The sequence below is a fragment of the Leptidea sinapis genome, chromosome 21 (genome assembly GCF_905404315.1).
Source record: "Leptidea sinapis chromosome 21, ilLepSina1.1, whole genome shotgun sequence".
In the NCBI taxonomy this organism is placed as follows: domain Eukaryota; kingdom Metazoa; phylum Arthropoda; class Insecta; order Lepidoptera; family Pieridae; genus Leptidea; species Leptidea sinapis.
Genome location: NC_066285.1, coordinates 1,471,781 through 1,498,898, shown reverse-complemented (window position 1 = coordinate 1,498,898; position 27,118 = coordinate 1,471,781). Strand labels below are relative to the sequence as shown.

Below are 27,118 nucleotides of genomic sequence, written 5' to 3'. Positions count from 1 at the left end.
ATTATTTTTTAACAATAACAATGACAGTACAATATTGTATAACTTTCTTAAAAAGAGCGCAAATAAATAATGCTGGAATTGTTTCTTGCGCCTCTTCTTTTTATCTCTTATTTCTTATCTCTCAGACCGCCATTTGTTTCCGAAGCGGTGGTAGTATTAGAAATGACACCAAAATACTTCTAAAGGAATCAATTTTGAGAAAATAATAGCCTTTTATGCCTTTTAAATTCATTCTAATTTAATTTTTTAATCTATTTATAAAGGTACATCAACACGACGAACAATGATATGGATCTGGTCCGGAAAGAAATGTTTTTAGTATTATTATATTTAATAACAAAATACAATATTTATATTTTTCCATCGACATTTCATTCGACAGGCTGGTTATTCGCCGATGTGTCGTCTTCGTTATTTTCCTCATACAAATGAATATCGTTTATGGAGTACGGCCCTTCGTTGCATTTTGGGCCATCGCACGAATAGTTGTCATATTCACAGAATTCTCCGACAATAAACTGCAAATAAATATTTATGGTCACCGTATTGAATTCGTATTTTTCAGTTGCTGTAGGCTTTATAGGGTTAATATTGATATTAGTAAACTTACACCTACTATATTATTAAAAATTCCATGGCTGAGATCTATAGAGTGGACGTAGACATTGCTCAGACTTTCGCATAACTAGACTGAGTGTGATAAAACGCGAACTTTATTTTTGCATTGGGCTATCTTACCTTGAGATCAGGATAGTTTCAGATATTATCTCATATATAAAATTATCATGTCGCGGTGTTTGTAGCTAAATTCCTCCGAAACGGCTTGACCGATTCTCATGAAAATTTGTGTGCGTATTGGGTAGGTCTGAGAATAGAACAACATCTATTTTTCATCCCCCTAAATGGTAAGGGTAGTCCACCCCTAGATTGATTTATTTATTTTTTTGACAATTTTTTTATTTTTATTGTATAATGATTCAGTATTAAAAAATACATTCATCTACGATCAATACTTATTTTTATACCGCCATTTTAATATTATTCTATTCCATACACAGATACGCAATAGAGTTGCAAGATGGCAATCAAATATAATGATTATTGTAGTACGATTTCTTTGGTAGGTCTGAGAATCGGTCGTCATCTATTTTTTATAGCCCAAAAATTTTAATTATTGAATATATTTTATTACTTCATATGGCAATACAACGTTTGCTGGGTCAGCTAGTATGACTATAAAAACGAAATCAAATATTATGCTAAGCTTACACTCAGCTAAGTTTTACGTGAATTAAGTATGAGCACAGAGTAGGGATGGATACTTACGTATAAGCAAAGTCAAACCCCCTTATTCATAATGGTCCGCTAGCTTTAAACAGCCGCTAAGGAGTGTTTTTTTTCATTCTGACTTAGCTGAATGAAGAAGACAGAGTGAGAGTTAGCAATGCTTTAAAGTTAGCAGACTATTATGAATAAGGGGGAAAGTCTTCAGTAGATCATAGATTACCATGGGCAATATACTAGCGTAAAGACAAACAAAGTGTGCGAGAGAGCAGACCTCTCTAACGGGGATATATTATCTCTCTAGCAAGATAGAAAAGGAATGCTAATCTATGGTTCCAGTAACCTATTTTGATTGACAAGTCGTAAAAAGTCAGCCACTAGTCTACCACTAGATAAGGTGCACATAGAGAAATCAAATTTGTTCACGCATTATCGTTCTGTGAGGTGGTCTATACGCTAGATTTCCTAAGTCTATGGTTTCAACACGCTGCGTTGGCTCTGTATAACTGTGCCATGTGTCATGACGTGATATTTTGAAATTATGAAAAGTAATGAAATCTCCTCAGAGCACCGGGGATTTTTGGCGCGGCAGGCATATATATATATGTTTGATATCAGTTAAAACTTCGTAAAACGCGCTTTCCTGGAGATGAGGTCAGTTATATACATAATATAGCTAGATCGTGGTTTTCTTCATCCAAATCGCTAGAGCAGATTGCAATATAGATACGCAAATACTAACGCTGGGCTTCCTCATATAAGCTGTTAAAGTTAAGGTTTAAAAATCAAATTTAACGTAAACAGTAACGCTGACTTTAAAATAGACTGCGAAATGTGTTTCACCAACGTAATCCTTGGCATAGTTAAAGTTAAAAAGTGAAATATCAAGTTAATATCGAATATTTATTTGAAATTTTTGACAGCTATTTAGCTATAACTTGGTAGGCTCCCTACAAGATGGACCGACGACCAAGATCGATTGTTTGGGGGGAGCGCAGGACCTTTGTCCAGCAGTGGACGTCTTCCGGCTGAAATGATCATCATTTGATGATGATGATAATAACTTTAACCGGCAAATATTGGACGGTTACGGTTAACAGAAGTTATGACGTCATCAAAAAAAATGTCGAATGGTGCAACTCATTTTAGCTTTACCGGTACTTTAACATGTTTGTTATTGCTAAAGTAACTTGATGAAACCCAGCCTTATATTCACAAATGTTGCTCGTTAAAGTTAGTGTAAGTTAAAATCGGAGCACAGCATTAGCCCAAAATATGTCCAATAGGCTTTGAATATAGTAGGCATTCATAAGTGATGATAGATCTTTGCGATAAGTTAAATTAATAGCCAGCTATTATAACTCCTGACGCACTAAGTTCCCCCAGCTCACCTTACTAGGATTTTCAGGATCCGGATTCGTATTACAAATACAAGTTCCGCAGACACAGCTTCCTCTTCCATAGCACTCGGCTCCATCAACGACTCCCGGTGGACGGCATTTGTTCACTTTTATATGGCCGCCGCTACAGGCACACTCAGCATTCTCCATCAAACTCACTGGAAGATTAATCAATTTTGACGAGATTGTATCTGTGGGAAGCTCGTTTGTACCGGATGCTGGCTATATTATGGGTACCACAACGGCGCCTATTTCTGCCGTGAAGCAGTAATGTTTGTAAGCATTATTGTGTTTCGGTCTGAAGAGCGCCGTAGAGACATTACTGGGTAAATGAGACTTAACATCTTATGTCTCAAGGTGACGAGCGCAATAATTATAGTGCCACTCCGAATTCTTGGATTTTTCAAGAATTCTGAGAATATCAGCTGAAAGTCCTGCTCGTATTGTCCCTTATTGTCATAAAAAAAATGTTACAGTAGGTATCTCCGAAGCGATACGATTTGGGAACCTTCGGGTTTATCTAATCTTGATCCAACCTCAAATGGATGGATGGATTTCCAATACCTTATTACTCCACACGCTTTTATGATATAAAGTTAAGTCCAGAATTTGGTGAGTCAACATCTCCTGATGATGCTTCGTGTACAGGTGAAACACGTGTCCATCGAAATCTTAGAGGAATTTACACTCAAGAAACTCACATTTGGTTAATTATGGAGTTCCGCAACTATTCTATAAATTTTCATAAAAAGTGACGATACGAACAAGACATTCATCTGATAATATAATATTGACACACTTTTTACACAAACTATCTTGCCCCAAGTTAAGCATATATAGCCTGTGTTATGGGTTACAAGACAATGATAAATTTAATTTAACTTACTTAAACATACATAAAGTCATATAAACATACATAAATACATTTAAACATCCATGACTCGGACACAAACATCCATATTCATCATATAAATGATGAAAGATAGCTAGATAGACTGATAGAAAGAGATACGCCCTGGCAATTACAATGCAATGCCTGGTTTCGTGATTGAACCCGAAATTGTACTTACGCGGTACCGTTATTGTGATGCTTGATGTTAGTCATCAATAGGCCAGTAATTTCACTTGCTGCGGCACCCATCAAACCAAAACACATTTAGCTAACATATTACTGCTTGAAGACACAGAAAGGCGACTTACGGCCGTTCCCAATATACTATCATCAGACAGAGATAAATTACTACCTTCTACTGTCAGTAATTAGCTGTCAATAATCTGAAACTGTCCCAATATACCCGATAAGTCATTCTTATCGCCAGTTCACTGTTGCAATTCCCATAAAAATTTCTATCCCTGGTAAGGTATACGTCGTCCTATTGACAAACAGCGTGTACGAATAGATGAGTTACCGTCGAAAAGTTTATTGGGACAGAAAAGTCAACGATAGTTACGATTTTTCATCTCAAGTAGGCCACAGTAGGAGATAGACTGAATATTGAAATGGCCGCTAGCCGACATCCTGTCCAAAGAAGCCTCCCACATAGGGCTACTATATCTCAGGATGTCCTGAGATGTCAGGATTTTTTGGACTTTTCTCAGAATTGTGGCTGGATTTAGCAAATCTCAAAATAATCATTTATTAGGTACTAATATAAAAAGTGCGATCGCGATGGATATACACTGTGGATGCCCTCTGCCCCAGCTAGGAACCTCAGAAACCACAGGAACTTAAATGAACGACTACTTATATATCATACTTAATATGTGAATATACCTTTTTAAGTGTGGTTTTTCTTTAATTATTGATTTATAATATGTCCCACATGTAAATTCAAATTATATGAATTAAAACTATAATAGCTCGAACTGAAGACACCATTAGTGTAGCAGTGTATAAAAATTTTAATATTTTTTTTTATTCTCAAATTGTAAAAAATCTCAGGATTTTTCAAAGGAAATCAGGCCTTTTCTCCGTACCTTTAATTTTTTCATCTCGTAACCCTACTCATATCGTAAATCAGGGGTGCTCAAACGGTCGATCGGGATCGACAGGTGGATCGCGAGTGCTTTTTGAGTCGATATCGAGAAAAAAATCCGGTATAATAAACTAAAATCGGTAATTACGTACCATCTTATGAAAAGTATGCTCAGGACATGCAGTGTCACGCTTCAACATTCAAAGTCACTATTTAGTTAAGCTTAGAACTTTAGAACGCGTTTGTTTTGTAAGAACCAATAAACTCGCAATATTGAATAATAATTATGAGTTTTTTCATTGACATTTAAGAGCAGACCTACACTTACCTTGACTAAAAACATGCATATTTTGCGCAAAACTAATATCTATGTCATCGTGACACTGTAGCTAGACGACAATCCTACATCACACATACTTGAAGCCTCTCAGAGCCAATCGATCGTAGCCTAACAATTTTGAGGTAGATCGCCAGCAGTTCAAGCTTGAGCACCCCTGTCGTAGATGATCAAGGCAGAGGCTTTATAATATACCTAGTCTGAAGGTGGTAATTATCGCGTTACCTCAAATTAGCTGATACGAACTAGATGTTTGACAGCAATTATTAGTTGGTTAGAATAGAGGTTAAAAGTTGGCCGCTATTTTGTTCACAGCTGTCACATGTCTATCTAGATTTATAAATTATCTAACAATAAAATAATTTCAACAAATAGTCAAATGTCAACTTATTTTTAAATGTCATTGTTTTCTGTTGGTAATAGGTTGAAAGAAGATAGGTAGGTAGGTGGGTGTACTTCACTAACAAGTTCTTAATTAAGTAAAATATATTTTCTCTAGAAAGGTTCTCTTAGATTACGTACCAGTATATGAAAATTATAAGCACTGAATGTCGGTACTTTTATTCTTGTACTATTGGCCTTTTCTGGTTGTGTTACGACTAATGTGAATGTCAAAAAGTTAAATTTCGTACACTCGTTACACAAATTGACGGTTCAGTTTGGATTGTGATAAAGTTACGTTCCGGTTTAGGGAAATCGTATAATGCGTAACAAGATCGAACTTCAATTGTTGGGAGACGAGTGTCCTGCAAATCTTTGACGTTTAGTTGAGTGTACAATATAAAACATCATTTAATATAGCATAGATAACCAACCTTTTAATCGTAGTACAAATATTTTAAATTTGGTCGAAAAGAAGAAGTTACCAAAACTTCGAGCGAGCTTGTCGTTTGAATGATGTTGACTCGCAACTCCGATTCAGTTAACGTTCTAAATCTAGGGAAATAGGGTAATAGCACCCCAGGTTAAACATCAAGTAGATACTAATATTATGGAGATAATCACGGACGAGTAAAACAATAAGGACTCCGTGCCACCTTACATAACAGTGAGGTACCAAAACAAGCCGGTAAACGTGTAAATACATAGCACAAACACACTTACACTAATACAAGCCGATCGGCCGCTATTATGAGATTTGCCATCATCTGTGACAGATCAGTTTGCGTCGCTATAAAATATTTTAAAAATGCCATAGTGGGTTGTGAAAAAGTGTAGAAACAATAATATAAAAGTATTTGTGGATATATGATTATTTAAGGGAGAAAAAATTGTGTAACTGGTATACCCCGTAACCACACACACTAGCATAAAGGTGCTTCACTTGCTAATATCATGGCGCAGTCCTTTTTTTGCTAGTCCGTGGAGAAAATATATTTTTTGCTACCTTGTTTTAACGTCAAGTTTATGATACATGTTTGAAGTTGTTATTTTTTGTACAAAGTTTATTTAAACTATTTTTTTATAAATTTTTATCTTTTTATTTGTATTTGTATTTTTCTCGTTCAAACCTGTACAAGAAAAGGCCTGCTTAAGACTTAATTTGATTTTGGAACTAAAACTGTTTTCCTTACTTCCGTAGTCCATAGCCTTGATGGTGTTGTTGCAGAAATTATCAAAGCCGAGCAAATGTTCAGAGAAACATTTTTTGTTAGAAGCACACCAGGAACAGTGATCCAGTTGAAGACAATCTTCGCATGATTTTTTGATAGAACAAACAGATAATTTATTTACACCCACAATCTTACACTGAACTGTTACTACGCAAAGTAAACAAATGATAGTGAAATATTTGCAATGCATGCTCGTTGGTTTAAATTACGAAGTACAATATAATAGGAAGACAATTGAAACACTGTTTATCGCAAAGTAATAATGTATTTACGCTTCAGTCCCCTTTATTACTGGGAATTATTATGTTATTAATATGTTCATTGATAACCTCTAGTTCATTTTGTTTACGCAAATTATCCGATTTCTATTTAATTAAGTGTCCTTGACTCCAATTTATTTTATTAGAGTATTTAGATAACTATGTACTTACATGATCATAAACACACATAATAGCTTATTAGTATCGAAAGTTATAATTTTTTAGACTTGTTAATTGTTTTTATATATAAAGTTTTGCAACTATATTATAAATACCTATGTTATAATGCTAAGGATGTTTCGCGTTTGAAAGGAACGACGAAGACGCGCTCACACAATTATTACTATACTTAAATATTAGGCGAAGACAGTAATAATTAAGTCTCAGGTTAGATCATCTTTTTTAATTATAATACTTATATATAATTGGGTCATAAGGTTAACAACATACCTTTTTTATAATAAATCTTTTCAATTTATTTCGAGATTACGTTTGCATATAGGCTGGGACTTTATTAGAAAAGTGTAACTATACATTTATGCATACTTTTATATAAAAGTGTATAGATCGCTCAGAAAAATAATTCTCTGGGCAGTACATATACAGTAAAAGCTCTTTATTCGCGGTGTATATGTTCCGTAAATATCCCGCGAATACAGAAACCGTGAATACGGATTGGTAATTTATATGGGGTTACAGGGGATATGTTCCTAGGTGACAAAATAAAAACAAACATATAAAAAACAATTTAATTGAAGCTTTTGTCCATACTTATTAATTATTATCTTCAGGCTTAGGCAACGGTTTAAAGAATTTTGTAATTTTTTCTTGCTTGTCAATTTTTAAAAGGTCCTTCAGTTCAAACTGATATTCAGCACTAGCTTTAGCAATTTGCCTTTTAAAAATAAGACTTCGTTCCATACACGGATCAATTTTCATAAAGAAATCACAAAGCTAATTTGCCATTTTTAAGCCCTCACTAGGATTTTTCAGAATTAAATAACACATCTCCAGTGCTTGTTGAAGCCTCTTCTTCAATGGGCTGTGAATTTCACATTTCCTCCAAGTCGATTACAGTCAAATCTTCATCTTGCGATTCAAGCAACTCCTGAAGGTCAGTTGATTCTATCTGTTTGTACCCATCTCGTCCTATTCCATTCGCAATTTCGGCTATATTGGAATTATTTTTATTAATATGCATGTACTATGTACCGATTACATCCGCGAATAAAGAAATCTTTAGCCGCAAATATAGGAATTGGGCCACAATTATTTAATACGCAAATGAAGGAAGCGCGAATAAGGAGCATTTACTGTATAACAATATCAAGTTAAGTGTCTTTTTTTAATTAGAAGACGAGGAATTTATTTCTACTACAAAATATTCACTCATCCACAAAATAGAAATTTTAAGACTAAGTAATATTTTTTTCTATACACTTATTATTTTGAAAATTTTCTAAAAAATTAAAACTATGAGGTTTTCCGGTACATAAAAATAACTAAACTAACTAACAAATAATATATTTAATATAAATTATTGAATCTACCATATTATGTCTGTCGAAAGTTTCATAACCATTAATGTGAATTCTTCGTCCGTTCTTCAAATTTAAATTAAAAACAAGTCTAAGGTTTGTAGAGTATACCGTAGGTTTATAGACACAGGTACTTCAGGTTCAGACAAAAGGAGACCTGGTACCGGCAGAAATCGAGCAACCGCCCGTCATGAAGAAAGATTTATTATTTCAACTTCCCTACGAAATCGTTACCTCTCATTAGTAAACATCAAAACTGAGCTGATTGAAGTAGGTACGTGGAGTAAACGTGAGTACACGAACAATAAGAAGGAGTATTAAGAAAGCGGTAATCACCCATATTATTTATTGTTTTATATTTTTAAAGATAGAATAGAGATAAGAGAAGGTGACGATTTTTGTGAACGTATTTTAAATTTTCATAAATGTACTGACAATGAACAGTCATAATATTTACTTCTTTAAATTTTCTTTGAGAGACTGTCTATAACCAAGCTGATCTATAGCATGTAATTGTTTCACTATCATCCGTTTTCTATATGGGGGTCACTTCTGACCACCTATACTAGTTACGTTGCCTTTTTAAACGATACCACCTAAGGGTTAAAAGTGTGATACTTAGTTTTGCAGGACAGTGTAATAGTCAGCATACCTCAGGTACAGTCAGAATAGTAATACATGTTTGAATAGTATATCAAAGATAATTTAATTGCTATACAAAAGATTTAGTGTTGGAGACACCACACAATCGTGGGGACATAGCATGAAAAAAAATCAGCAGACAAGATGCCAGTACCATGGAATACTTCAAAGTGCTTATGAAAGCACTTTGAAGAATTCTCTAGAAACTGTGACATTCATAATGTTAACACGAGGAACAAACATAAACTTGTTATGCCTACTACTCGGTTGGGTCGAGTTAGTAAGTCTTTTGTTGGGCGATTTATATGCTTCTACAATATGATCCCAGAAAATGTACAAAACAAATGTGTTACGAAATTTAAAAGAATTGTTAAAAATCGTTTGTGTGGGAAAGGTTATTATAGCATAAACGATTTTCTTAATGACACCACGGACTGGGAATAAAGCGAACACCCTCAGGCTCTTTAATTATAAATGTTTATTGTACGATATCACATTGTAATCCATATTTTATATTTAAAAAAAAGCACGCTGAGTTTCTTGCGCCCATTCTTCTCAGGTCTGAGGCAGTCTCTTTTGAATGGGTGGTAGATTTGACGTTCAATAAGTGATTTTAAATCCTATTTTTATTAAAAATATTTGAATTTGAACTTGAATTGCATGATATGTAGATTAGGATTCTTTTATTGTTGGTTTCCTTGAGTTCTCGTAACAGGTTTCGTTATGCTCGCTTAAATGTCACTGCTTGTGGCGGTTATTATACACAAATCAAAAAAGTCTGAGCAACATGTACTAATTTAAATTTTAGGATGGTTTTTCACATAATAACGTTGTATTTTATTTTTAAACTAATATCTTTTTAGGGTCCTATGATGTAAAAATAACAGCTGTTGTCTTAATAAGTTCTTTTAATAACATAAATTAACAATATTACAATATAATGCAGAAACAAGGTACATAAGCAACAAATATTTTTTTTTAACAAAAGTAAATTTCTAAAGAAAATGATTTTATTGTGAAAGAATAGGATAATTTAATACAAAGTATGGCCTCCTCTGCTATTCAGAACTTGTCGGCAACGATTATTCATTAAATTAATGAGACTGTTTATGTCACTTGCGGTATTCGCAATGAATTGTAGCAAATCCTTCAGCTGTTGTTGTCACTCCGTTCAAGTCCTTCAAAAAACGTCTCTGGAGCATGTCCCATACCTGCTCGATGGGGTTGAGGTCTGGTGATTGTGCACGCCAGGGCAATACCCGGACGTTCTCCGTAGCCAAGTATTGACTGGCAGGCTGTATGTGAACGCGCATTGTCATGTGAAAATGGATGGACATAAGGTCTGAGAATATCCTCAACGTAATTTTCAGCGTTAATTTTTTACGAAAACGAGCTCAGTTCGCCTGTTCTTCATAATACCCGCCCATACCATAACTGTTGAGCCGCTGTATGGATGAACTTCCTGGATGTACCCGAGCCTCTCAGTATTTCCGGGCCGACGGTACACTCGCACCCTTCTTGTATCCTAAACCCGAATCGCGACTCATTGGAAAACAAAATTTTATCCCATTGTTCCTGGGTCCATGTTCTGCGTTCTCTACACCATTCAATTCGACGGTCGCGATTCCCGTGACGTATCGGTGGGCACCTAATTGGGCGTCCAGCTCGAAGCCCGTACTTATGCAGTCGATTTCGCAGTTTGAGGACTTACATCAACACAACTTAAATTTTGTAGCCTCAAACTTATCTCTTCTTCTCCTTTGCATTTCATTTGCCGTCAAATGACATCGCTCCATGACGTAAAGAACATCTAACAATTCAATTTTGTCGCTAACTTTATTTAAAAGGTTGGTAAAATTATAAAAATCTAAACTAGACTAACTAAAAAAAAGCGTGGGGTTTAGAGGAATTATTATTTTAATAATATATTAAAAAGCACCCCACGCTTTTTTACAATAAAATATATTTTTTTTACACTATTTTCAATTTAAATTTATTTTCTATTTTTTAGTTGAATTTTATATACTTAAAGCGTGCTTTTTAGTTTTTTTTTTTTAACTATTATTTATTTTTCATTTTTTAGTCAAATTAGTGTAATGTCATCGGTCCTCGCTAAATCTACAAAGTTTGAACGAAATCTAGCCGTTTAAAGTGGGTCAAAATCGCAGCCAAAGAAGTCGGTTACAAACATACAAACATACAGGTGAAGCTAATATAAAGCGTATAAAAAAAATGTTAGTATGTTAACAGTACAGATTTTATGTATAACCTTGTCTGTTTAGATTTGAAAGAGCGACATCTCAAGTCAATTTTCTAATATTTCTTCTATTTATATTATTTTTATATTCTTATATGGAAATATTGGGGTTGAACAGGACTGTAAAGTAGATCGTGTAGATGAAGTCACAACCTCAAAATTTATGAACTTTACTTCACTAGAACGGGTGGCTCAGTGGAAGAGCGCTCGCATGGAATGCGAGAGGTCACGGGTTTGAGTCCCACATCGTACATAAATTCTGGTTTCAAATTTAATTTGGAAAAGGAAGGCGTCTTATACAGGCAGCGAGGATGGTTTTATAGATGGAACATTATTAATAAAAAAAATATAAATTTATGTTTTATGTATTATAAATCAAAATAAATTTATAATTAGACTATAGTGCGTTTCATCAAATAGTTCCTATGCCGTCATGTTGGCAGTAATGGAAATAAGTGCTGTCACTTACCCTTTTGCGATTACCTCAAATTCAGGGAGATTAAAAAAATAATATGATGAGTCGTCCCTATTAACTACTAGCAGTCAATATTTCAGTCCTCTTTATTGTTAAAGGCGTGGGAATAACTTTTAATGTCATTAATATTATCTTTCATTTAATAAAAAAATTATGTATAGAATTAAATTAAAAATATTACAGGTTTATCTAAAAATGTTTATTTTCATAATTTTTTACAATAATTATGTTCATCTACATCTGACATATTATTATCCTCAGCATCGCTATCATCAGAAGTATCAGTATCTTCGCCTATTTCGATTATGAATCTTTCCGTTTCGCTATCTATTACTGGGCCGTCGCCGTAGTATTGGTCTTCTATTTTTATGACGTGCTCGCATTCTTTGTTCCATTCCTCTGCAGTAATAGTTGCAAATGCTTCCTCAGTAATTTGCACTATTTTATTAGCTTCTTGGCCGTTTTTTTCAGCAACTCGTCTTTTAAACACACTTCATATAAGCTCAATTGGATTTAAATCACAATGATAAGGCGGAAGTCTTAATACTTTATGGCCATTCTCTTCTAACATTACATCAGCTTCATATACAGGTAGTTGTTTATGTTCTTTAAATATTTCATACAGCTGCGCTTTCAACATCGTCGGCAAATACGAAAGTCCTTTACTTGTGATCCAGGACTGCATTTCGGACTTAGTGCTTGACATTGTTGGTGCCTTATCAACTTGAACAGTATAATAGGAGGCATTATCCATGACAACAATTGATTGCGGAGGTAGATTTGGTATCAATTTTTCCCTAAGCCATTTATTAAAGTTAACTTTACTCATTTCATCATGATAATCAGCTGATTTTGATTGAGATCTAAAAATTAACTGAGCATTGGGTACAAATCTCATGGCGCCACCTGCATGAACGATAATCCAACGTGGGCCTTTAGAATCAGAAGATAAGACACCTCCTTCAGTTTCGCTTTGCCAACATTTTCCAGCGCAATGTGTGGCGTGTATGTATGTCTCGTCTAGATATACAACTGGCCGCTGGGTTTCAAGACGATTTTTTCTTAATTCTTCCAGGTAGAGATGACGCCAGGCAACAATGTCGTATCGTTCCATCAAAACCTTTCTCTTAGATTTTTTGAAATAAAATCCCATACTTTTTATAATTCTCCACAAAGTGGTGCGGCTCCCTTTATAATCATCTCATTTCGCATTTCATGCAATAGTTTTGTTAATGTAGGCAATTCCTTTCTTACAGAATAAAATTCATGTATTTTATGCCTTATAGCGCACAGTTCAAAATCATCCAGTTCGTGGGTTTTTCGTCGTGGGCCACTTTTGCGAGGAGTAGTCACTTTAGTCGACGTTGAAGCTGCCACTTTACCTTCTTTAGTAATTTTCGTCACGGTCTTTTCAGATATTCCTAAAAGAAAATTCAATTTTATAAATTATAACAAGAGCACATTACTCCTATATTATTGCTTTCAATAGGTAGAAGATAGCTAGTTCTAATTTTGTAGTGCAACAATTATTATTTAGTTATTAACAAATGACAAATATTTCAGACCCTGAATATTGTCAGATTTTTGTACCTAGGTACTTTATTAAAAAGGTCAAGTGAATTAACACTAAAAATACTATATGGTATATATAGGTAATTAGATTAAAATACAATAGGAATATTAGAATGTTACGACACAATAATTTGAGTTTAGTCGTGGACCTGGTAATCAGGACCCCAATTCTCGAATTACCCGATAAGCATATCACATACGTTATAATGTCCTGTCTCGTTTGCGCGCACGGAGAAACCTGCACGCGCGATAGTGACAGGACGTCATATCACACACGATATTTATATCGGTGGCGCGAGAATTGGGGCCCTGACACTGGCAGCCCTATTTGACTTACCTGTAATGGCGGCGACCCGAGCTTGTACACATCTTAATGGAATAAGTGGGGCCTCGTTACGTTTTTCACGCTCACAAAAGTCTTTCACTTTCAACACCATCATTCTTTCACCACTTATTAATGTTTTCGGCATGATTTATGACTGAATCTCAATTTAACTTGTGAAAATATGGAGCAGCGGCACACCGTGTTGACACTTTTGACAACCAGTGCTACCAACATGACGGCATAGGAACTATTTGATGAAACGCACTCTACCTAGAAAACTGCTGAATTACCTGTTGATAATCTCTGAATTGTCATTCTGACAGTGAGATTTCTTTGTTTACATTTTTGATCTCGAATTACATTTCCGACTATTGAAAATATTATTGTATGTTCATGCTCTAGGTTTTTACGTAGGCTCTATAACAAAATCCCAATTTCAAAAATCTCTCGCACTAGCTTAGAATAATGACACTATAGTGCGTTCAAAATTATTTTACGTCTAGCTGTTAGGTTAGCTAACCTGAGCGTAATGTAGCCATATTTAGTTTCTATGATCTTAAACAACTTGTTAAATTTTACGGTAATGCTGATATTTATTTATACAATATAATGATATATTTGAACATAAAGTTTGTAATAAGATCTTTTGTTATTGGGACGGACGAATGCATTTACCTTAATCTATATTTGGAATCATCAGTTGTATATAAATTGTTATATTTGATATGTAAAGGTAAATTTTCAATTATAATTACATCAGTGTGATATATTTATTATGAATATCATTTTTTAATAATAATTAAAAAATATATTTTGAATAAGCATGATCCATGCGGATTGCCGATGATGAATAATCACAATCAGATGAATCATCGTAACTGTTTTCAGATTCTGTATCAGACTCAGCATTCAATTCTATCATGAATCTGTCCATAGCACCCATCTCTTTCACATAACTTGTCTTCAATGTGGCGCACATGTTCGCATTTGTTTTTGCCAGTCTTCTGCAGTGATAGACTGAAAATAATTTTCAGTTAAATTAAAAATGTTGTTTGTTTCTTGCCCTACATTTTCATATCTACTCGCCTTTTAACGAGACTCCACTTTTAAAGAGATTCAATTGCGTTTAGCTCGCAGTGTTATGGCGGTAATCTCGCCACCTTGTGGCCATGAGCTTGAAGCATTTGATCGGCTTCATAGATTGGAGCTACTTTATGCTCTTTAATAATTTCTTATAGTTGAAGTTGTTCTAAATTATAAGTTGGCAAGTTAGGAATTAGTTTTTCCTGAAGCCATTTCATAAAATTTGTTTTCTTCATGTCATAGTGGTAGTCACCCGATTTCGACTGGGATTTAAATATTAATAAGGCAGGTGGTATAAATCCCATTTCACCACCTCCATGAACAGTTATCCATCGCACGTCAGTAAAATCGTTTTTAGGATACCTTCTTGCTCCTCCTTGTACCTTGTACCTCGTACTTCCGCTACAGTGTCAAGCCTTTCCATAAGGATCTTTCTTTAGAACATCAAGTTTCCAGTAAAATTGGGAAAAAATTAAAAGATGGGTAACCCTAATTTACCAAACTTTTACAGCAGCCATTCGTTGACGAACCTTTGCAAATGGAATTAAAGCAGCATTATTTTATTTTTCTCTTTCACATAAATTACGCACCGATAGTATAATAGTTATTTCTTCCGTTACCTTGATTCTTGTCGGCATGTTAACAGATTAAATATCACAAATATTAAAGAAAAACGCAAAGAACTTCACAAAACAACTCGACAGGAACACCAATATAAACAAAACACATTACGACTTCTGTCAGAGGTAAAATAACTGTGAACATTAGTCTGTGCTGTGAACGGACTGTAATTCTAAGCGCGCTAGCAATGTCCAAAATCTTTGACTTTTTGTTTAGTTTCAGACACACATGGCGCTAGTAGTAAATTGTATCCACTATTCATATTGACAAATGTAAATTGACATTTCACAAGAATTTCATGAAGGGAGGTTACCTACATCTGATCTCGTTACCAGGCCATAAAATCCAAAAAAAACCTACATCTGATAAAAATATTTACAAATAATTTAAGGACGAGAAATAACGAACGAATAGTTTAGAATTTAAATGAATCTATTGAGCAACGATAAAATTGAATATTTCTTGATATTTTCACTGTTGCAGTTTGGTTGGATGGATTAATACATTGTTATACCTACATAAACATAGCATACAAGGTAAACATGAATAATTTTTCAATTAACTATTTTCGTAAGTAATCTACATTACGGCGGGACTGGTTGACTTTACTTATTTTTATAGTATTATTACCTATGGTATATTATTATGGGGCAGTGCAGCTGATATTAATACTATCCTTGTGCTGCAGAGGGCTATTTGCGCTATTTATAACCTAGATCCATCCAGAATCATTAATTATTAAAGATTTTATCTGTTGCATCTCAATATATTCTTTTTAATGTTATGTATGTTTAAAGGCACAACATTATTATTATTGTAGCGAATAAACTATAAACTGTGTTAATCATAGTGTTTACAACAGGTGCAAAACATAAACTTGTTATGCCTACTATTCGGTTAAGTCGAGTTAGTAAGTCTTGTTGGATGATATATTTGCTTCTACAACATGAAAACAAACACATAACCCCTGTTGCAGTTATAGTAATAATTACATCCCATTGAGTATATACTTTATATTGGTTAGCCTGGTTGTTAGGGGTATCTCTTTATTTGATAGGCCTTGCTATGCTTAGTATTAAGCCTTAAAAAATAATAAAAATATTTATCTATGTTGTGTTCATAAGATACACAAAATTAAAAACACAACATATTACTTAATAAACCATTTATCTGTGAGAATTTAAGCTTTAGAACTGTATTGTTAAATTAAATTACTCAGGAACTTTGTGATAACCTTAAAATTTTTGGATTAATTTTACACAGTATCATTTTCTGAGGGAATATTGTAATTGTATCCGGCAATGGCTCACCTAAACTGCAGTCCAATACTTTGACAATATCATCAAGTCACCTTTTTTACCAATAGGAAACCTATGTTATTTTAACATATATTCAATGTGTATGTTTAAAAGTCCATATAACAATATTTATTATTTCAGGTAGCTAATAATTGAACTATGGAGAATTACTTTAAGGGCAAAAATGTAGAGGAAGAACTAGAGAGGGATAAAATACCAATAAATGGAATCCCTGAAAATTTCCTTTGGATGCAAGTGGGTACAATGAAATAAGCTATTGGTGTGTGTAAATCTCGTAACACATAATAACACCTTGTGGGTGATTAATATATTTTTCACTAAATTCTACATATGCCTAAAATAAAACATTCAAAATCAATAATAGAGTGTTTATAAAGATTTAGTGTGAATTTCTGTTTGATTTAAAACATGAGCTAAAAACATTTGAACAGAGGACTTTCTTCAGTATCAGTGTTATAGTAAACAATGATGCATCGAAAAAAGAATGATAACCTTAACTTGCCTGTCCTCACTGCCAAGCTTACAAATCCCCTGGGAATCATCTCAAGTGATAAACAATTGAGCTGATTGATGATTCCCAGGGAAATAAAAATAAATCAGATCATTACATCAAGAATCAGTGCATTCAGTTCATCAGTGCAACTATGGATTCATCTGATTGTTAAGTGTTCCATGATTGGTCAACTCCCTCACATATCTTGAATTTTTCTGCAGTTTCTTTTTATGATTTACTTCACTGTAAAGTGTTGAGTATATACTATATTATAAATTTGAACATTTGGTAACATAAGAAGAAACAACCACTGCTATGGTACCATAGTATTATTATATGATATATTAATAATCAAAAAAAGACAGTATTAATAATGATAGCTTTATAATAATATTTCTTTCTTACAGAGTAATATGTATGTACGTTTTTCAGGTAAAAGGTGGAAGTAAAATGAGCAATTTATTAACTCATGCCTCAGGTATTCTTGAAGATAAAGCAACATCAGTTGTTGTTTGGAGTGCAGTTGGAGTAGCAATAGCCAAGTGTGTATCTTGTGCAGAAATTTTAAAGAGGCAGTTAGCTATACCACATCAAGTTACGAAACTTGTTTACTTAAAGTAAGTAATTTCTTATCAAATTTATAGATTTAACATACTTAGTAGGAATTTGTATGTTTTTTATCATAAGAGGAAAGACATTCATCGGATAGTTTTTTTATTGAACTGGAAAACAAACAAGCAGTAAGTATGTATATTCTCTCTTGTATCACATTAGTGTTGCCAACCTTATAAAGTATAGAATAAAGTGGCAGGCTTTGACCAAGTAGGGTACTTTTAACTTACAATTATTACACACAAAAACTACTATAAATTTTTTACTAAGAATCTCTTTGCCATATAACCTAATATTGTTTTTATCTAATTGTAACTTATAATCTACTTGTTACAGTGTAGAGGAGTTTTGGGAACCAAAGGTAGAAGGCTTGGAAACAATTGTAGTAAAACGCCAGATCCCAGCAATTCACATATTGTTGTCACTGGAAGAGTTGCCTGGAATGTGTCAATTATTAGGGTAATATATTTACAATATGATTTTCTGTGGCTTCTAAATGTTAATGTGTAATAATGTTAAACACCACTATGGTGTTTACTACATTAACAATGTACTTAATGCAGCAAGAGAATGATTATCATTAATACCCTTTTTTTAAGGAATTATTAAGAGAATATATAATGCTCAGTTTTAAAGCCTGCAATTTAACACCCAAAAATGTGTTATTATCAGTTTCTCATGCACATAATCCTATTGTACATGATTTCAATATTGAAAGGATGCCGATGATCAGGATTACAAGGTTAAGGACTTAGGAGTTAGTCTTAGCACAGAACTTTTTCTTTTGAAGTTTTCTTGATCATCACTCATCACATCACACACATTTCTTGGTAATCACAAGCCGCAGACCATTACCTACTAAACAGGCCCTGAGAGAAGAATGAGAGAATTTTCCCCAGCATCGACTCTGAAACCTCATATTCAGTATGCTAAACCAACTTGAAGCTGTTATCAGAGCCCGAGAAGGCAATACCAGTTATTAAAATTAAATAATATGTTAATAGAAATATATATATTTATTTACCGTAGGGAGTAACATAACATATTGCAACAACACTTGGTATATGTCATGAAGCTACATGAGTTCATAAAGGGGCTATAACATAGGGAGAAGAAACTCCCAGCCAATCTTTTAAAATTTAAATCATATAACAACTTAGCCTATTTAATATAATATTAAACAATTATAGGTGGCCTGCACATTAACATGACAACACCCATGCAATACTATCCTCTATATAATCTACTATACTAATAAGACTTCTTTGTCATAGAACCTAGTCCTAAGAAAGTTAATATATGGACTATAAGTAGGTACTGTGACACAATAGTTATTTATGCAACTGTTGTGTAATAAGGGTTATTAAAACACGAATGTGGATTTATCTCACGAGGCGAAGCCGAGTGTGATAATAGTCTCACATGAGTGTTTTAATACCTAATTATCAACAGTTGCATACAAGACTTTATCTACACCCAAAATATGAATCCTCTAAAAGATTCTGAAACAGTTAGCTTACTGCTAACATTAAAACAGCCAGTCCTAGTAGTAACCTAATATCATCTTTTACTGATTATATACAAATAAACTAAGTATAAATGAAATATTTATTTATTTTAGTAGTAATTTACATTTTGTATAGTGCAATAATTAAAATTCACTTGAATATTATGTTCTTTTGGAAATTAATCGCTCATTTTTTGTAAACAAAACAATAACAATATCGAAGAAAAATGGCGGGGATTCGAATAACCTATTTTTTTACGGCGCGCGACCAGTGTTGCCGGATAGGAAAGTTGAAAATGCGGTAGCGGTACTTTAAAAATGCGGATTTTAAACAGAAAAAGCGGAACTTCTTGTTTAAACATTATATATTAACATGAACAATCGATAATGTACCTAACATTATCGATTGTTCTTTCTCCATAAGCTTTATTCTTTTATATGTTTATTCAAACCAGGAAAATAGATTTTATAAATTAAAGGGAATATGTCAGTGATCATAAAAAAATGTGAGTGTTTAAAAGGAATTTTATTCTTATTCCTTATTTGATGGAAAACACATCCTCAGCATTGTCTCCCGACTCTTCGACCTCTGCTTTTGGAATGTTGTAAATCTGTTTGACAGTCATCATTGCCAACATGTTTAGAGAAGTTTTGAAATTTTTGGAACAGCCCCTCATTTTTTCTTACAGCCTAGTCCGCCAAATGAACTCCATTAAGTGTTGGTGTAATTAGACGATTTCGCTGGTCAGTTCTTATATTATATATTTTTGAAAATTTCCTCTCATAATCTGCATTTTAAATAAGAACTGACAGAGCTGTGAGCGCGAAGTTAGGAAGATTTGTGAACAGCCGTTCACCAATTTCGTCTTTCACTATTCATTCAATAAGTCACCATTTTTTCGGGTACTACTGTTACAACAGTCTTTTCAGAATGGAAGTATTCATTCAACCGAGTAAATTTTCAACTTGTTCAAAGTTGAACATGACATGGAACTAACTAGTCTCAAAAAAGCGGAACCGCGTCAGTTAAAAGCGGAACATTATTAAGAAAGGCGGTGTAAAAAGCGGTACATCTGGCAACGCTGCGCGCGACACTGGTAGTGTGGAACGCGCGTAAAAAAAATGTTCTTTTTTTAAATTTATACAGATGCCACGCATCGAGCAATAAGAATGTGGCTGTCTGTTAAAACTCTTTGAGCATGAAGGGAATGAAAAAAAAATAGGAGTGTTGTTATGAAATTCAGTAGGTACAACATTACAACACTCTTTTGGATGATGTAATGGTTATTAGAACATTGGGTGTTTTAATGTTGGCAATAAGCTTACTGTTTCAGAACCTTTAATAGAGGATTTAAAGCATAGGTGTAGATAAAAGATATTCACTGTACAGTGTACGCGCCGCTATCGAAAAATCACTCACATTTATTGCCATTAAGAAATATAATTTAAAGGAAAGATCTTTCAAAGAACAGCATTAAAAGCACTGTCACTTATTCAGGTTTTAAGTATATAATTTTAATTTGGTTTTAGGTATCAAAGCCTCCAAGGAACTATGTTTTGCGAAATGGAAAGCGAATCAAAAGCAAAACATACACGAAGGAGAAGAAATGCACTTAAACATAAAACATATAAAAAATAAATTGAATTTTATGACTTTTTTTTTTATTAATAGAAATATAAAATAAAAAGATCCTACATACTGTTTTATAGAGGGGGTTTTGAAATTCTAAAAGCAGAAAATGGATTTAAATAATTATCTCCAGTCACCATTTAATAATCGCCATTGCATTATAGTATGTACAAATATAAATAAAACTACAAGTAGGTACTTTGTCATTCTTAATACATTTATTCATTCAGTAAATAACAAAATGTCTTATTCTATTATCTTATTATAATATCATTTCTTGAAAGTTTAGTTTTGTCTCATAAATATTTTTTTGTATTCATTACCTTTTGTCATTCATCATTAATTATTTTAAATGCTGAATTATTCACATATAAGGGCCTGTCAGCAGATACAATAGTCTTATTTTAGTGACACATTGATTTTGGTATACCCATAGGTATACCCCTACCTACTATATTCATGCTTCTTTAGTTTTAACAGCTCCACATATGAGATTAGAGTGGTTACTGGTGTCATTGTAGTGTCTCTAATTGGACTAACTGGTACAGTACAGTAGATCTAAAATGATTATCTGCTACATTTTATGTAAAATTTTTAATAATGTTAATATAAGAAAAAAGTCGTACAATACAAATACTTTGAGATCGATACACATAATATATCTCCATTTTTAAGTCTCATGCTTCAGATTCACCCACAGGCTGATTGATTGGCACCTCGTCATCAAGGTTAGGTAATATCAATATTTCTTTAGATATGATTGAATACTTTGTGACAAAGTAAGTAAACCTTTTACAAAGGTGTGTCTCCTTTTCAAATGCATCAAATATTGAACGATGATGGAAATAGGCATGTGAGAATATTCTATAAACTCTTCTACAAACCGAGCCCAGTTTACCAACAGAAGAATCTCTGACACTAACCCTGAAATAAATATTTAACTTGAGCATAAAGTTGAGCATTGTTTTTATTAACATTCCTAACACCAGTATGAATCTAAATGTCATTGCTGAAAAGTAAATTTTTTCATCTTAGAACCCAGGAATATGATTCTTACTTTTATAAATCTTGAACATGGAGATTTCAATTCTATACATTTACAGATCTTTAATCCTTGTGACACATTGTGATACTATTTGGATTATAAAAGGGTGGCAACCTTGGCCTATGTCACATAACAAGTTATAAAGTTTCTGCAAATAGTCCAACACATAATACAAGTTGAATATTGTAGTGACTCTTATATTTTAATGAGAAAATACCTAATTTACTTTCAAATATTATGACACTAATAAATAATAAAGGAAAAGGTATCAGTGAATGTAAATTATTATTTAATAATTAATTCTAATTAATATATTTTTTGGTCCCCCTATACAGGTCAAAAATGTGTAATTTATTGGAAAATATTGGTAATGTGCTAAATCTATGGGCCAACTGAAGTGTGACTGTGCAAGTAAATCTTATAATTATTATAATATGATAGTAACCCTTGGATGCCCAAGAGTGACTTGACATGACTTGCAAAACTTCCAAGGTATTCATAAATGACTGAAGTCGAAGAAGAAGTGAGTGAAGATAAATAGATATTACATAAACAGTAACTTTGTGAAATCAATTACAGGCTGCAGTTTTCCCCAACAGGTACAACTTAAGGACCTTCAAGAAAAAATCATACTCCCACCTTAAAGGCGGGCAACACATTTCTTGACACCTGTTATTGCGGATGTCCATGGGCGGTTGCCTCACCTCTCCTCATCCCGTGAGCCTCTTGCCCATTTGCCCCCTCATATATATATAAAGTAATTTAGGATAGCTTAATATACCTGCTTGGAAAATATTTGTTACTGTTTAGTAAACAGGCAGCTCCATCTAGAGTGTGTCTTGTGTAATCAATAGCTGGACACTCTTTGGGTGTTTTGTGTGCTGCACACAAAAATATCCATTGTTCAGTAGCTGTCATCTGGGTACAGATCTCAGGTTTGCATTCACCTTGTAGCATCACAGTTAATCCATTTAACTCCATACAGAATTGTCTGTAAATTATGATATATAGTTGTTTTAGTTACATTTTAGGAAATCATAAAATATGTACTTTTAAATGCATTTATTCATATTAAAAGTTAAAACCTAATAATAAAAAGTCATCAAGTTGCACATCCAGTTATAAGGTTTATTATGTTTAACTCAGCAAAAAAATTTTAATTTATCATCAAAGAATGCATACAAACTACTAGTATGTACATAAAGAAATAATGATATCTCTTGCATATTTATGCATTAAAGATCAATATGTTATGTATATTACTGAATTAAACTCTGACAATGTCGCAGTATCAATTGATAATTTTTATAACATTATCAACACTATAATAGATCAATATGTTTCCCTGAAACAAGTTAAGCAATCACTTAGATACCCATCCTGGTACTCTAAACAACTTATTAAAATAATAAAAAATAAATTAAAGGCTCATAGAAAATGGAAAATTTATGGTTGAGAATCTGATTACCAACTTTTCTCAGAGCTTCGGAACATTCAGAAAGAAACACATATTTCATGTTACAACCAATTTTTGGATAGAGCAGAGAATAACATAGGCACAAATTCAAAATTCATCTGGTCTTTTATAAAAAACAAAATCAATAGCACCCAGTTTCCTGAGACAGTTTATCTGGACAATCAAACAGCTACAGAAGGCGCTCATATTGCTGAGCTCTTCAATAATTACTTTTTATCTGTCTTTGAATCACATAATAACACTGTACCTAGACTCAGATACTGAAAGTTCTCATTTAGTTGACATTTGCTCTGTAAAGTGTGCCACCCCTTTAGTAAAAAAATATTTAAAAAATATAAATGTATCTAAAGGAACCGGTCCAGATGGTATTCATCCTATATTTTTGCGTAACTGCTATATAAATTTGGCGCCACCCTTATCCATACTTCTCAATTTATCTTTAAAACAAGGCCTTATGCCAAATTACTGGAAAATGTGTTACATTACTCCAATCCTTAAAAGCGGTGATAGACATGATATAAAAAACTATAGACCTATATCAAAACTTTCTACTATTCCTAAATTATTTGAGAAAGTAGTCTATGATACTATTTACCCAGCTGTAAGAAATATTTTATCAATAAACCAACACAGTTTTCTTAACAAAAGATCCACTGAGACCAATCTTTGTGAATTAGTGGATATAGTAATTAGGGCTATGGACGAAGGACATCAGGTTGATGCCATTTATACTGATTACTCAAAAGCTTTTGGCATCGGTATCCATGGCAACCATCTAAGATGGCTAGAAAGTTACCTTACACATAGAACCCAATCAGTAACGATTAAAGGCTATACTTCCAACTTTGTCCCCATTACTTCTGGCGTTCCCCAAGGATCTCATCTTGGCCCTTTATTATTTAATATTTTCATCAACGATATAGACAATTTATTTCGGAATACAAGCTCTCTTCTATACGCTGATGATAATAAAATATTTACAAAAATTAAGAATTCAGATGATAGCATCCTCCTCCAGACTGACTTGAATAAGCTTGGTAATTACTGTTAAATAAATATTGAAAAATGTTGTGCCATAAGTTTTTCAAGAAAATCTAATCCAATACTGTATAATTATCAGATATATGACACGAAATTAAAAAGAGTTCAAGAGGTTAGAGATTTGGAGGTAATCCTGGATAGTGAACTCACATTTAGAACCCACTATGATCGTATAATTAATAAATCATATAAAATGCATGGTTTCATTTTAAGGCAGGGAAGTGAGTTTAAAAAATTGTATACATATTTAATTTTATACAACGCTTTTGTCAGGTCACATCTTGAATATGTGTCAGTTGTTTGGAACCCCTGCTATAATATTCATATAAACTGCTGGGAACGTATTCAAAATAAATTCATTAAGCATTTAGAATTCCAACAACATTTAGATCCCACGTTTAATTTTCACTCCAACGATTTAAGTTCTTTGAAAGACCGTCGAACCCATAGAGACAAAATATTTTTATATAAATTATTACATAATATAGCTGATTCTCCATATCTATTAAGTAAAATAGGATTACACTGCAGAAGGCCTACATCCCGATGTAAAGATGTATTAGATGTTGCCTATGCGAGAACAGTACATGGAAAGAACAGGTTTATAATTTGGGCATGTAGCTGTTATAATAGAGCATACAGTCATATTGACATATTTCATGAAAAGTTAAATGTTTTCAGATCATTGGTTTGTGATAATTTAAATAATTACTGATTTTTTTTAACCCCATTCTTACATTTTTTTTTCTGAATACTTATCTCATTTGTAACTAATTCATTATAGTATTGTATAATAGGCGTGTATAGTATTGTGTAACTTATATAGCTTGTAATTAGTTGTAAATTTGTATTACTTTTGTTTTGTGGTTTTTATCTTACCGTTGCTTACCTTTTAACTAAAAGTGTCGTATAAATTGTTGGAAACTTCACTGGTGAAAGTGTAAGTTTTAAGATTTGTTAATATTTAAGTATCATAATACTGTTTGTTTCCTATACGTGAATAAATATATAAATAAATTATTAAATAAACTTCAAATAGAAGGAAAAATATCACTGAATATACTTTATTCTTTAGAATAATATAAAATAACAAGACCGAACATTAGCTCTAATTGTCAAACAATCCAACTGAGGCAGAAGAAAAAAATATTCTTTAATAATAAATCTTTCATATAATTGTTGTAAGAAATATAAGATTTTAAAGCACTTTCGATGTTTTTCTCTCTTGGCTTTGGCCAAATAGACTTCTTATTAATTGCCTCATTTTCTTGAGTAAAGTATCTGTCTTGTTCTTTTATATTAGTCTTTGTTCATTATTTTTTAGTACCTTAAATGCTCATATTTCCAAACACCTTCTTCTTGAGCTTCAGGCATTTTCAGAATGGCCACCAAATTAGAAGGATCCTTACGTATTGTCTGCTGTATTAATTGTTGGACAGCAAGAGTATTATCCATTTCTTCAAATGGTTGGTCAGGCCATCGGCAAAAATCCTATGCATAACATATTAATACCGCAGTCTTTAAAATAATAAATGCAAAAGATATAAAATTATTGGTTATTTCCTATGTCCACAAAATATATTTGTTAAAGGTTTGGTATATAATTTTCCATTTAATAAGAGTGATTGAAGAAGATACTATTATAACACATCTGGTACATTGTGTTTGTCAAGATTCAATGTGTTTTTATAGTACATTTAAATTATCATCTTATCTAGTAACTTTTTGATACAAAGGTACATCAAAAAGTCAGTAGTATGTTGAATATATGAGTCCAAGAAACTTAGACTTGTTAAATTAACAATTCATTGCACTTTAACTTTCAATAGTTATAAAAGTTGATTTCTAGTTCACATTGTTAATAATATAATATAACCCAGATTCGTCAATACCACATACAAAATGGCGCCACATATAGAAAGAAAAAACATCGAATTCCAGCAAAACAATTCCACTTCGCTTCATTGGATAAATAATACATAATTTAATTAGTATCCGGGTATATAATTTAATACATTACTCATGGTTTCATACGATACCTTTGCTTTGGAACCGGGTCTATTTCTGCGTAAAATTTTTACACTATCAGACATTATTAATGCCTTCAGAATTTCAGCTACAACTTACAAAGCCTTGTCAAGATAAATTCAATAAAAAACAAGAAAACGCCAAAAAGAGGACTTATCACCAAATTCAATAAATAAAATAATGAGGCAGGTTTATAAACTTGTTTAAATAAACATAGTAGGTACCTACTAATTTATTTTTATAAATTTTTTTTATTTTTTTTTATATTAATTCGTTCTTTCGAACAGGCTATAGCCAGGGGCCTTACTGCCTTGTCGTTAGTATTTTCATTTCTTTGGTATTTATTATTTTCACTATTTTGTTTTACAAAAAGTCCAATCCAGTTTTCTCATTTCATCTTACATTATTTCCATTTTCCTTTTCCAATTATGTATATTCGATAGCGAATATTTATAGTAGTTTCTTTCATCAAATCCAATCCAGTCTTAAAGTCATCAGTTATTTTACCATTTCCGTTAATGTATAATTCTCTAAAGAATATTTTCCATATTTTCCTTTTAGTAAGTCCAAATCCAGTAATATA

At 32.9% G+C, this 27,118-nt stretch overlaps 3 protein-coding genes and 1 pseudogene across 3 annotated transcripts; 1 reads left to right on the top strand and 3 right to left on the bottom strand.

Annotated features, from left to right (window-relative positions):
- Window positions 1-211: 211 nt before the first annotated feature.
- On the bottom strand, window positions 212-6,868 carry LOC126970698 (integrin beta-6-like). The gene is made up of 3 exons (XM_050816791.1): window positions 6,572-6,868; window positions 2,676-2,842; window positions 212-518 (listed from the first exon to the last, which is right to left on the bottom strand). The coding sequence occupies exons 1-3, from the start codon at window positions 6,798-6,800 to the stop codon at window positions 372-374; spliced, it is 543 nt and encodes a 180-aa protein (XP_050672748.1). The 5' UTR covers window positions 6,801-6,868; the 3' UTR covers window positions 212-371.
- A 5,098-nt stretch (window positions 6,869-11,966) lies between these two features.
- Window positions 11,967-13,895, bottom strand: LOC126970707 (uncharacterized; annotated as a pseudogene).
- A 1,673-nt stretch (window positions 13,896-15,568) lies between these two features.
- On the top strand, window positions 15,569-26,747 carry LOC126970714 (ribonuclease P protein subunit p25-like protein). The gene is made up of 6 exons (XM_050816806.1): window positions 15,569-15,919; window positions 16,823-16,936; window positions 17,628-17,812; window positions 18,144-18,266; window positions 20,845-20,923; window positions 26,624-26,747. Exons 2-6 carry the CDS (start codon window positions 16,841-16,843, stop codon window positions 26,705-26,707), a joined length of 567 nt encoding a protein of 188 aa, XP_050672763.1. The 5' UTR covers window positions 15,569-15,919; window positions 16,823-16,840; the 3' UTR covers window positions 26,708-26,747.
- LOC126970704 (MOB kinase activator-like 4) lies at window positions 21,141-26,771 on the bottom strand. Its single transcript, XM_050816796.1, has 4 exons — window positions 26,547-26,771; window positions 25,835-25,998; window positions 22,771-22,980; window positions 21,141-21,868 (listed from the first exon to the last, which is right to left on the bottom strand). Exons 1-4 carry the CDS (start codon window positions 26,598-26,600, stop codon window positions 21,622-21,624), a joined length of 675 nt encoding a protein of 224 aa, XP_050672753.1. The 5' UTR covers window positions 26,601-26,771; the 3' UTR covers window positions 21,141-21,621.
- Window positions 26,772-27,118: the final 347 nt, after the last annotated feature.